Raw genomic sequence first — 13,229 nt, 5'->3', positions numbered from 1 at the left:
TCTCATTAACTTCTGCCCCACCAACCAAAAGAAGCTGGAAATGGAATTCTGAGGCCTGGGGCAACCCTGAGCACCTACATGACCACTACGCCACAGCCCAGGCACATTGACTGATTCTGTCTGCTGGTTGGAGTCTGGTGCCAGGTCCCAAACCCAGCTGCATTTCAGCCAGCCCAGTCTCTGTTCCCTGTTCCTCAGAATTTCCTTTGGGGAGCCACCCCTCCCTCATTCTCGGCCCATCTGATCTGGGTGGGGTTGACCTGACCGGCTCCAGAGCGGGGAATGTAATCCTCCCCTAGCCAGTGTGAACACTGTATCAGCACCCCCTCCTGCCTACAGCCTGTGACACGTTCAGAGACTGGCGTGTGGTCCCAGGCAGGTAGCTGATCACTGGCCCCAGGACCTTTACTGGGACTGTCTGGAGAGAAGAACTTTTCCCACTGTGGCTTTAAGGCCGGAGCTTCTATTGGGCATTTGGCCTCTACGTGAGCGAAGAGCCTGCTTAGAAATGAGGCCAAGGGCCTCCCTGGGGGCTCAGTAAGGAATTTGTCTGCCAGTGCAGGAGACATGGGTTCAATCCCTGATCTGGGAAGATCCCACGTGCAGCAGAGCGATTAAGCCCATGGGCAACAACTACTGAGCCTGTGCCCTGGAGCCTGGGAGCCACAACTACTAAAGCCTGAGAGTCCGAGAGCCTGGGTTTTGGAAACAGAGAAGCCCGAGCGCTACAACTAGAGAATAGCCCCTGCTCCCCACAATCAGAGAAAGGCTGGGCAGCAACCAAGATGCAGCACAGTCAAAAACAATAAATAAATGAAATTATTAAAAAAAAAATGAAGCCAGGGCTTCCCTGGTGGCTCAGTGGTAAAGAATTAGCCTGTCAGTGCAGAGGACACGGATCCAACCCCTGGTCTAGGAAGACCCCACATGCCTATGGAGCAACTAAACCTGGCCACCACAACTACTGAGCCTGTGCTCTAGACCCTGCGAGCCACAACTACGGAGCCCAAACGCTGCAATGACTGAAGCCCACACGCCTGGAGCCTGTGCTCCACAACAAGAGAAACTATTGCACTGAGAAACTCCCGAATGAGAAGGCCCGCAGACCCAGCGCAGCCACAAATTAATTAAAAAAAAAAAATGAAGCCAACACAAAATAAGGCAGGACCTAACGATGGAGACTCCAGGATCCTGGATCCAACCATGATGAGCAAACACATCACCTTCCTTTGGACCCTACAGATGGTACCCCCTTCTCCCCTCCAGCCCATCCCCTGAGCTAAGCCTGCACCGGTCCAGGGATGGGAAGGGGATTTACTGACCAAACTGCCTCTTTCCTTGGCATCTGTGCCAACCCCCTCTTCCCGACTGCTCTGAGCCTCTCCTGTATGAGCCTGGCTACCCTTCCTGTTTCTGTCCCACATCCTGGCCCAGTGCCAAGGAGGAAAACCACACCTGAGAGATGTAAATCAACACCCACCACCTCCCCGGCTTGGCCAGAAAGAGAGGAAGCAGCACAGAGCTGATGTGGCAGCTCAAGCCGTCTGGGGCCTCTCCGTGGCAGCCGAGGCCAGGCCGGCCTGGCTTCTGGGACACGCGGCGTGGTCCCCAGCAGACTCTCGATAGTTACAGACTAGGGTCCGCGAGGACGGGATGCATGGGACTCTGAGGCCCGAGGCTCTCAGGGGAAAAGGAGGGCGAGGTTTATGACGTTGTTGTGCCAGGCAGGGGCGCCTGTCTATGTCACCCCCTTTATGCTCTCCACAGCCCTGTGGGGTTGGGCACTCTTGTTAGCGCCAAGTTACAGATGGGGAAACTGAGGCAAGAGGAGAGTGAGCAAGAAATTCAAGATCATGCAGCAAGTGGCAGGGCAGGTATTGGAACCCGGCTCCCTGGGGTGCCAGGGCCCCTGGCGTTCAGATGTTGTCCCTCCAATGGGAATATCTGAGGCAAAAATGTGAGTGGCTGACAATGGCCTTCACCCTCACCTGCACCTCTATTTTGAGGGGGGCTCAGCCATCCATTGTGTAGCCCTGAGATTATTTGATGGTTTCTTACAAATCAAATTCTCTCTGTTTTAAAAATGTCAATGCTTGCTGTGCATGCTAAGTCGCTTCAGTCTTGTCCAACTCTTTGCGACCATACGGACTGTAGCCCACCAGGCTCCTCTGTCCGTGGGATTCTCCAGACAAGAATGTTGGAGTGGGTTGCTGTGCCCTCCTCCAGGGAATATTCGCCACCTAGGGATTGAACCAACATCTCTTATGTCTCCTGCATTGGCAGGCTGGTTCTTTATAACTAGCAGCACCTGGAAAGCCCCAGAATGTCAGTCAGTTCAGTTCAGTTCAGTCCTCAGTCATATCTGACTCTGCGTCCCCATGGACTGCAGCATGCCAGGCCTCCCTGTCCATCACCAACTCCAGGAGCTTACTCAAACTCATGTCCACTGAGTTGGTGATGCCATCCAACCATCTCATCCTCTGTCATCCCCTTCTCTTCCCGCCTTCAATCTTTCCCAGCATCAGGGTCTTTTCAAATGAGTCAGCTCTTCGCATCAGGTGGCCAAAGTATTGGAGTTTCAGCTTCAGCATCAGTCCTTCCAATGAATATTCAGGACTGATTTCCTTTAGGATGGACTGGTTGGATCTCCTTGCAGTCCAAGGGACTCTCAAAAGTCTTCTCCAGCACCACAGTTCAAACATCAATTCTTTGGCACTCAGCTTTCTTTATAGTCCAACTCTCACATCCATACATGATTATTGGAAAAACCATAGCCTTGACTAGATGGACCTTTGTTGGCAAAGTAATGTCTCTGCTTTTTCATATGCTGTCTAGGTTGGTCATAGCTTTTCTTCTAAGGAGCAAGCGTCTTTTGGCTGCAGTCACCATTGGCAGTGATTTTGAAGTCCAAGAAAATAAAGTCTCTCACTATTTGCATTGTCTCCCCATCTATTTGCCATGAAGTGACGGGACCGGATGCCATGATCTTAGTTTTCTGAATGTTGAGTTTTAAGTCAACTTTTTAACTCTCCTCTTTCACTTTTATCAAGAGGCTCTTTAGTTCTTTGCTTTCTGCCATAAGGGTGGTGTCATCTGCATATCTGAGGTTATTGATATTTCTCCCAGCGATCTTAATTCCATCTTGTGCTTTATCCAGCCTGGCATTTCACATGGTGTACTCTGCATATAAATTAAATAAGCAGGGTGACAATATACAGCCTTTACATACTCCTTTCCTGATTTGGAACCAGTGTGTTGTTCCATGTCCAGTTCTAACTGTTGCTTCCTGACCTGCATACAGATTTCTCAGGAGGCAGGTCAGGTGGTCTGGTACTCCCATCTCTTGAAGAATTTTACAGTTTGTTGTGATCCACACAATCAAAGGCTTTGGTGTAGTCAATACAGCAGAAGTAGATGTATTTCTGGAACTCTCTTGCTTTTTTGATGATCCAACGGATGTTGGTCATTTGATCTCTGGTTCCAAATACATTTGTTTAAAAAGGAACATCACTAATAAAAAAAAAAAATTAAATAAACCAGAACCCCTCTGCCACTGCTGTGACTGGGGGCAAGTATCAGATGCCATGAACATCTCATAAAGTAAATGCAATCAGACCACACAACAGCATTAAATTATGGCTGTACGTCTTTTCTGAGGGAAGGCTCTGAGCCTGCAGACCCTTCTCTCTGTTACAAAGAAGCTCAGCTGACAGATTTCTAATTTATATTCATTCAAAACTTTGATAATAGTTCCATGTATTTTGGTATCTGGAGAATCCCAGGGACGAGGGAGGCTGGTGGGCTGCCGTCTATGGGGTCACACAGAGTTGGACACGACTGAAGTGACTTAGCAGCAGCATTACTGATAAAAGTCTAGAAAGTTTATTATTCATAGTGCTTTAAAAAAGTATTTGAATGAGGCTTGAAACTTCTAATCTAATTCTGAGGGTTTAAATACTATGTTGCTAAAGAAAAAAAAGCAAGAAATTAACGTGATACAGCATTATTAACTAAAGTACAGATTTAGTTCAAATATCAAATAAATAAATAAATCTTAAAAAAAAAAAAGCTCAGCTGAGAAGTGACTCTTGACAGTCAGTTTCAGGAGGGAGTGACCATCTCTCCCTGAGATTCAGTCATTTAAGTGTGTTTAGAGGTATCGCCTAAAATCGCAAGTGCCCCACCCCTGGGAAACAGATGTGGTCCACAGCTCTTCCTTTACAGATGAGGAGCCATGTCTGAAAATAAACTCCCTGTCTGCACACTGGGAATCAGGGGCCTGGAGAGGTGGAGAGACTGGTCCCCGAACAGCCACGTCCAGTTGGGGGTCGCTCTCCCATCTCACACCCCAGAGTCTGAGTCTCTACCCACCCGAGTCCCAAGCAGTCACAGAGAAACCCCGAGGGTGCCCACTCACATCCGTGGGGTCGTTTTCATTTGAGATGTTGACCAGGTAGGAGAGCTCGGAGTTCAGGTGGTTCTCAGAAGGGTATGGGTTGGTCCATGTCAGCAGCCATGTGTGGGAGATGTCGGCCTCAACCGTGAGGTTTCTGGGGGCCAGCGGTTTCACTGTGGAGAAGGAGTGGCTGGTGAGGGGCTGGGTGGGGCGACGGGAGGAGGTGGGCCTATGCAGGCACGTAGACAGTTTAGATTCTCAGTCACCACCACCTCCGCAGCACATCAATGGGAAACCACACAGATTTAGTCATAACAGAGAATTACAACCATATACCCGATTCTCACATTGCTAAAATCCTACTGAGCCCTTATTGTTCTCCTTGTTTAGTTGTTAAGTCATGTCAGACTCTTTTTGCTATCCCATGGACTGTAGCCCACCAGGCTCAACTGTTCATGGGATTTCTCAGGCAAGAATACTAAAGTGAGTTGCCATTTCCTTCTCCAGAATATCTTCCCTGCCCGGGGATCGAACCTGCATCTCCTGTACTGGCAGGCGGGTTCTTTATCACTGAGCCATCAGGGAAGTCCACTGAACACTTCAGTGGTTATTAACTATCTTTTCACAGTGAATGCGAAACGGATAAGCCAAGTAACCCGAACTCTGGCTTTTCCACTTTGATCCTTCTGGCCACATCTGTGTCCTGTATTATTTACTAAGCATTTTTCTTTATTTTGATTCATGTGTTTTAAAACTTCATCTCTTTTAAAATGATCATACCCACGAGATCACAGGTACATAATGAGCATTAAAAGTCGCTCAGTCTTGTCCAACTCGTTGCGACCCCAGGGACTATACAGTCCATGGAATTCTCCACGCCAGAATACTGGAGTGGGTAGTCTTTCCCTTCTCCAGGGGATCTTCCCAACCCAGGGATCAAACCCAGTGATCAAACCCAGGTCTCTCACATTGCAGGTGGATTCTTTACCAGCTGAGCCACAAGGGAAGCCCAAGAATACTAGAGTGGGTAGCCTATCCCTTCTCCAGTGGATCTTCCTGACCCAGAAATCGAACTGGGGTCTCCTGCATTGCAGGTGGATTCTTAACCAATTGAGCTATCAGAGAAGCCCCTAAAATCAATATGCATGTGTAAAAATTATTTTAATTGATAGGTTCATTCATAGGTCAATTTAAATCACCCCTACCCCACCCTGGGTATGAGAAATCGCTTCAGGAATTGCTGATATAGTGGTGAAGACTGTGTGCTCTGTGAGAATACTGTCACTACCACTTAGTAGCTGTGTGACCTTAGGCAGGTTACTTGCCTTCTCTGAACTATATACTTTTTTTCTTCTCAATTGCAAAATAGGGGTACTAACTGTCTTTGAGAAACCAAGGCTCAGAGAGGTAACAAGGCTTGCCCAAGGTCACACAGGAATGAATGATGTTTTAAACTCCTGTTACTACACTCCAGCACACTCTCCAGGGATTCCTGTGGGAACTCTGGGTATCAGGATAAGGGCAGCCTCCCACGGTCAACACTGTCTAAAGAAGCAGCAGCTGAATAGCTGATAGGGTGGAAGGATGGTTCCCAATTCAGTTTCTGACCTGCAGCAAGCATGCCTTCCACCAAACACACCTCATTCAACACGCTGATCTGGCCACTTAAATTTTGAAGGTTGAAATATCTGAACTGAACGGGGCCTGATGTACTCTTGAGCCAACTCCATTTCAAAGATGGGAGGACTGAGGCCCAGAAAGGGGCACGAACCCCATCGGGTTTGGGAAAAGGTAGGAGGCTGCTTGGATGGCCCCCTCCCAGGAACGAAGCTTGCCCAGCACACTGCCAGAAAGCCTGCAGCCCCGCCCCCGCCCCGCCCCACCACACCCCGCCCCCCGCCACGCCCCACCCTACTCACCATGCTCACTGGGCTTGAAGGAGCTGTTCCACAGCAGCTGCTCCCCGCCCCACAGGTCCACCTGGTAGGTATCTTCTCTGACCACGTTATCTGTCAGCATATGGCATATGCACACCGTGTCCCCTGCACCTGCTTTGTTCTCGGGGATACATTTGTTGATTCTGCAAACACAGATGTTACATTAGGCTGGGCATGAGACCCACAGGCGTTCCAGGACACACCTCAAGGAACCACAGGCCCTTCCAGCTTCCTGGTCACCCTGCCTCAAGGACCAGATCTGGGGACTTGGGACCAGAGCAGCTGTGGTGTGGTGGGGACAATGGCCTGGGGACTACCTCCCTGCTGCCCACAGCTCTTCATCACATCCACCATGGACTTTTATCCACCCCTGTCCCCAAGCTTGGACCCTGAAAGCCAGTGAAAGGGAAGAACCCATGGCATGGAAGAATTTGTAACGACATATGTGTATGCTCTAGAGCCTCTCCGGTCGCACAGGCTAGCCTGGGCACATACCCTGTGCCCCACAGCCTAAGGTGTCACCCAAAATAGTCAACTGCACATCTTGTGGGCTAGGCCAGCGGCTGGCAAATGTTTTCTGTAATGGACCAGATACTAAATATTTGTGACTTTTCGGGACATACCCTTTCTGTCCCAACTATGCAACTCTGCTGATACAGCACAAAAAAGCCCCAGCCATAGACAATACATAAACAAATGGGCATGCATGTGTGTCAATAAAACTTTATTTAAAAAACATGGAAAAATAAAAAACAGGTGGTGGGCCAGATGTGACCCATGGGGCAGTGTGCAGATCCCCGGTCTAGGCCAATGTGCATACAGAAGCACAGTCGGTAGCCCAAATGGGGTAGCCACATTGGGTGTACTCAGTAGCCCACATAGGGTACGCCGTATATCCCATTGTGCTCCATAACTATATGTCTTGTGTAGTAGGTCATGTCCTGGGTATCACATGCAACAGCAGTTAGCCCTGTGTACCATGGGATATCCCAGTGAACCACCTGGAAAAACGTTCCAAGTTCCATGGTCCACCAATGAACTCCATCACTAACACTGCACCCCTAAACAATGGTCTAGCCCGGAAGTTCTCAAAGTGTGGTCCACTGGTCTAACAGTTTTCATAGTAATACTCTGACATCAGCCATCATTTCCACTGTTTTTCTCTCACAAGCTTAGAGTGGAATTTTCCAGAGGCCACGTGATCTGTGGCCACGTTGTTGCTCCGACAGCCTGTTGAATGGGAACTTGTTGGCTCTTGTAATTTAAATTTTCTGTTTTAATTTCTAACACGGAAAATATCAATAGATGTAAGTTACCCAGGCTACATCTATTGGAAGGACTGATGATGAAGCTGAAGCTCCAGTACTTTGGCCACATGATACAAAGAGCCAACTCAGTGGAAAAGACCCTGATGCTGGAAAAGACCCTGATGCTGGGAAAGACTGAGGGCGGGAAGAGAAGGGGGTGACAGAGGATGAGATGGTTGGATGGCATCACTGACTGACTCAATGGACATGAGTCTGAGCTAACTCTGGGAGATAGTGAAGGAAGGGAAGCCTGATATGCTGCAGTCCATGGGGGTTGCAGAGTGTCGGACATGACTTAATGACTGAATAGCAACAACAGCTGATATCAGACTAAAGCTTTTGGGGCCCTCGCTAATTCTTAAGAATTCAAGAGAATCCTCAGACAAAAATGTTTGATAACCTCTGGTCTAGTCCAGAATTCCACCACATCCACCTGCCAGGTGCCTTGGTGATACTAACCCTGGAGCACCGCAATGCACTCATTGCCTCTTACCCTGCACCCCAGGGCGCCTCATCTCTGCGGTGTCCAGTCAAGCCCCCTAGAGCTGAATTTAGCACATGCACTCCAGGACACCACCGAGGCCAGGTGAACTCCAAGGCAAACCCTCCCCAACTCCCAGCTCCAGCCCAGACTCACTCAGAGAAGTAAAAGTTGAGCTGGTAGGTCAGGCGGAGCTCGGCCCGGCAGTCGGTGGGCTTGGACATCACCCACTCACAGGTGGAGAAGGCGATGTAGTCGGAGAAGCAGGTGGGATCCCGAAGGACCCTCATGCCCCCTGGGGAGACACAGGAGACCTCTGAGCAGCTGGAGCCCGACGACCAAGAGGGATGAGTCAGAAACCAGCCCACACGGGGCCAAGGGGCCCATCACACAACAATGAAACCACTGTCCCAGGCACAGTCCCTACAGAGCGGGGGCCAGGACCGGGCTCCGGGAGTTTCCCAGCTGGCACTGGGGTGATGCCTGCAGCTGAAGAAATACCCTCTGGGACAGGGTCCATCAGTGAGGACAAACCAAATGCACTTTTATCGTATGCAAACTCATTGACCTGCCCGTGGCTGAATTAAAGAAAAAACATATCAGTCTGGGGATTGCTACCCCACCACCACAGGCATCTGTCCCATGGTGTGGGTTGGGGGAGGCACTATTTTCCGCTGTCTTGCTCCCTGCCCCCCATCTATTCCCCAGCCCTCTCTGTGCCCAGGAGGCTGACCCTCATGGCCTTGTCACCCAGACGCCTGGTCCTCTGGCTTGGGCCAATGCTGAAGGACCGGATGAAAGGCTTGGGGGACTTCCTCCAGCGAGTTTGTTGGCAGAGCTGGAATCTGAACCCAGCCAGATGAATGCTGGGTTTTGCCAAATCATTAGGGAGCTATTGCCCTGCCCTGGGCGGCCAGTACCTGGCCACCAGGTGCCTTCCGGCTCCCACGCTCAGTACCAGGCCCCTCCCAGCTCACATCAACTTGTGTTTGTTTGCTGGATAAAGGAGTTACCACATTAAGGAGAATCTAGCTGTTGTTTAGTCGCTAAGTCATGACTCTCTTGCGACCCCACAGAACCTCTGGGATTTCCCAGGCACGAATACTGGAGTGGGTTTGCCATTTCCTCCTCCAGGGGATCTTTCCAACCCAGGGATCAAACCTGTATCTCCTGCACTGGCAGGCGGATTCTCTAACACTGAGCACCAGGGAAGCCCAAGGAGAGTCTTAACTCACCTCATGTCTAAAACTAATTCCTGATTCCCCGCCCACTCCAAATATCCTCTGCATCTCATCAGTGACAACTGTGTCCCTCCCAGTCACTCAGGTTAGAAACACCGGAGTCATTCTTGCTACCTCTGTCTCTCTCACCTCTACTCCAATCTGTCTTCAGATCTACCTTCCAGATGGATCCAAACGCCAATGCCACCTCCTCCGCTCTGCTGGTCCCAGCCCCACCTGTCTCACGGTGCCTCCTCCCTGCCTCCCAGCTTCCACCCTGCTTGGTCCCCTGCTTACCTAGTTATCTCCTTCTCTTCCCTCCTCCTGCTCACCGACTCCCCTGTGTCTGCCTCGTTTGGTCTCTCCAACACTCCAGGCAGGCTCTGGGCTCAGGGCCGCCACCGAGGACACTCCTAACCTGGGCGAGTGCCCGGCTCCCCATTTCCTTCAAATTTTTGCTCCACTGTGACTCCAGGCATTTTATTATTTTTTTTTTTAATTTTTAAATTGAAGGACAATTGCTTTACAGAATTTTGTGGTTTTCTGTCATATATCAAAAAGAATCAGCCATGGGTATACCCATGTCCCCTCCCTTCCTGAATCTCCCTTCCATCTTTCAAATCACAGTCCATCCCCTCCAGCCAGCATTCCCAGTCCTCCCTCATCTGTCCTATTTTGTCTTTTGCCATCACCTTCTGAATGAATTTGAGCAAAACTCTGGGAGACAGTGGAGCCTGGCATGCTGCAGTCCCTCGGGTTGCAAAGTCGGACACAACTTAGCGACTGAACAACAACAACGTCACCTTCTAAGGTAGCCTTTCCCTTCTCCAGGGGATCTTGCCAACCCAGGGATCGAACCTGGGTGTTGCAGGCGGACTCTTAATACTGAAGTGGGTAGCCTATCCCTTCTCCAGCAGATCTTCCTGACCCAGGAACTGAACTGGTGTCTCCTGCATTGCAGGTGGGTTAGTCACCAGCTGAGCGATCAGGGGAGCCCCTAAAGATCTTTAGAATCTCCTTAATATTAGAACCATTTGCCATCAGCTGTCCCCTCCCACTATCATGCAGTCTCCTCAAATCTTTGTGTTGTTCTCTGATTATCCTGGGGGCCTGGTGCGGAAACAATCTAAAGGTTTGCTGAATGAAGGAAGGAACAGATGAATGACGGGGGGTGACTTACCAGAACCGGCCACCCACAAGAGGATCAGGCAGCTCACTGGGAACATGAGTACAGAGAGAAGCCGCCCCATCGGGAGATCCTACAGCGCCTGCTGGGAGCAAGTAATTGGGTTAGCGGGTTAGTGGTTTAGCACTGACTCGTGATCTCCCAGTCTCATCAACCTGAGGGCAGCTTTCAGAGCTCACCTCCCTCTAGACAGGACCCTCCCCTGGCCAGCAACAAGCCTCCCACACACCCCCAGAGCTCTGCTTACAACCAGTAAACACAACACACCCACACAAAGCCCAGAGTCAGAGCCACAGAACTCCTGTCCCAAGAGATGCTTCTTGAAAAAAACCCCATGGCCTGCTAAGTTTGAGCAACCCCTTTAGACTTCTGCAAATTTATAATGCACATTAACACATGAAGGTTCTGATAAGTCTCACAGTAAAGGAATCTATCTTTCTTCATTTAACCCAAGGCTTACAAAATTTATTTCCAGACCTAGACTTCATTTATGTGTGTGTGTGTGTATGTGTGTGTGTGTGTGTGTGTGTGTGTGTGTGTGTGTGTGTGTGTGAAAACCCCAATTAGTCTCTGGAGCAGTTTACAGTTGCTTGAAATATACTTTGGAAATGCCAGTCTTTAATTGTCCAGCCTTACAGAGCTGGTTAAATAAATGATGGTACCCATGCCAGGAAGTATTGTGTTCTGTGCTTAGTCACTCAATCATGTCTGACTCTTTTGCGACCCCATGGACTGTAGCCAACCAGCCTGCTCTGTCCATGGGATTTCCCAGGCAAGAATACTGGAGTGGGTTGCCATTTTCTTCTCCAGGGTATCTTCCTGACGCAGGGACTGAACTTGCTTCTCCTGTGTCTCTTGCATTGTAGGTGGATTCTTTACCCATTGAGCCATCAGGGAAGCCCCCATGAAGTATTAGGCAGCCACTAAAAATGACGCTGCTGAGTGTGTTAGATTTACTACATCCATGGCTTATCTTCACTCCTCTTGTACCCATGCAACTTTGGAGTCCCTTGACTAGCAAGGAGATCAAACCAGTTGATCCTAAAGGAAATCAACCCTGAATATTCACTGGAAGGATTGTTGCTGAAGGTGAAGCTCCAGTACATTGGCCACCTGATGCAAAGTGCCGACTCACTGGAAAAGCCCCTGATGCTGGGCAAGATTGAAGGCAAAAGGAGGAGAGTGGCAGAGGATGGGATGGTTGGGTAGCATCACAGACTCAGTGGACATGAATTTGAGCAACCTCTGGGAGATAGTGGAGAACAGGAAAGCCTGGCGTGCTGTAGTCCATAGGGTCGGACATGACTTAGCAACTGAACAACAACCACCTTGCAGTGCTCCCACCCCCATCATCACTCGGGGTAGGGTGTTCTCCCTGACCCTTGAACCCTGGCCTCAACTATGTGACTAGCTCCAGCCAGTAGGACATTAGCAAAAGTGATGCACAGGGAGACCTGCTGTTGCAGGACCACTGCCTGGACAACACACCTGGGCTAGACTCTGGGAGGATGCTGACATGCAACAGTCCCAGCAGTTTCATGCTGTGTTAGGCAACAGGCGGCCACCCCACTTGGGAGAGTGAGATCACTTGAGTCAGGTCAAGATTAGCAGGGCTGCGTGGCCAACTGGAGGCTGACCTTGGATGCACGAGTGAGATCAGCCCAGTAAAATCAGCCAAGCCCAGGTAAGCTGGCCTACAAACTTGAGCTAAAAAATGTCTCCTGTTACATGCCGCTTGAGGTTTTGTGGTTAGTTGTTACATAACACTATTACTGTTCCCCTCCAGTCATTACTCCACCACTCTGACTTCTAACCCCTGGATCACTTTTCTGCCGTTTACACAAATGGAATAGTGCATCACCCCTAGCGTGTTAATGACACCCCATAACCCGTGATCTATTGTTGTTCAGTCACTCAGTCGTGTCTGCCTCTGCAACTCCATGGACTGCAGCACGGCAGGCTTCCCTGTCCTTCACCATCTCCTGGAGTTTGCTCAGACTCATGTCCGTTGAGTCGATGATTCCATCCAACCATCTCATCCTCTGTTGCTCTCTTCTCCTCCTGCCCTTAGTCTTTCCTAGCATCAGCACCCAATCCGAGATTGGGGAATAAAAATTAGAAAATGTGGTTACCCCAAAGAAAACCTAATTCAAATCCTCCCAAATCACGAGGCCCAGCAAGAACCTCTTACGTACTGAAATCTATTCTTCCAGATCTGTTCTATAAAAACCGGGAGATAAATATAAATTTTATTTACCAAAATAGCAGCACCCAATACATGCTAAAGCTTAAAATTTAAACTTACTACATCCTTTAACATCATTCCAGGCCACTAGATCCCCAACAGTTAATTAGTAGTATTCCATTGTGTGGCCACTGTCAGCTTTTAGCCCTTATTTATTATGTTTATTACTTTGTTACTATAAACATCGGGGTTTATGAGCCCTTCCTTGGAGAACCATCACCATACATTTCTCTGATTATTTCCTTAACTTTAAATACTTGCTCTGTCGCTTGGGACAGAGCAAATTGCTTAACGCCCCTGTTCGTTGGTTTCCTAATCCATTAAGTGGGGCCAATACACCCCATTTCACTGGGATGTTATGAGGATTTTTTACAAATTAATTAATTAACTAGGCTGTGTAGTCTTAGCTGCGGGCATACTGGAGTTTCTCTCTAGTTGAGGCGTGTGGCATATGGGA

The 13,229-nt window shown here is 49.3% G+C and overlaps 1 protein-coding gene across 4 annotated transcripts in view; it reads right to left on the bottom strand.

Moving 5' to 3' along the window:
- IL4R (interleukin 4 receptor) overlaps window positions 1–13,229 on the bottom strand; it is a 73,909-nt gene that overhangs the window by 13,112 nt on the left and 47,568 nt on the right. For 2 of the 4 annotated variants that reach the window (XM_070461072.1, XM_070461070.1), the window contains 4 exons: window positions 10,522–10,609; window positions 8,278–8,416; window positions 6,316–6,476; window positions 4,418–4,569 (listed from right to left, as the gene is read on the bottom strand). In XM_070461072.1, coding sequence (XP_070317173.1) covers window positions 4,418–4,569; window positions 6,316–6,476; window positions 8,278–8,416; window positions 10,522–10,591 — 522 coding nt within the window. In that variant the 5' untranslated portion in view covers window positions 10,592–10,609. Of the gene's footprint in view, window positions 1–4,417; window positions 4,570–6,315; window positions 6,477–8,277; window positions 8,417–10,521; window positions 10,613–13,229 lie in introns of those variants that run through there. The other 2 variants (XM_070461071.1, XM_070461073.1) reach the window with 2 other exon arrangements.

The sequence above is a fragment of the Odocoileus virginianus genome, chromosome 33, assembly GCF_023699985.2.
Source record: "Odocoileus virginianus isolate 20LAN1187 ecotype Illinois chromosome 33, Ovbor_1.2, whole genome shotgun sequence".
Classification (NCBI taxonomy): domain Eukaryota; kingdom Metazoa; phylum Chordata; class Mammalia; order Artiodactyla; family Cervidae; genus Odocoileus; species Odocoileus virginianus.
Note: the sequence above shows the minus strand (reverse complement) of the source record. Positions and strands in the feature narration are given on the sequence as shown.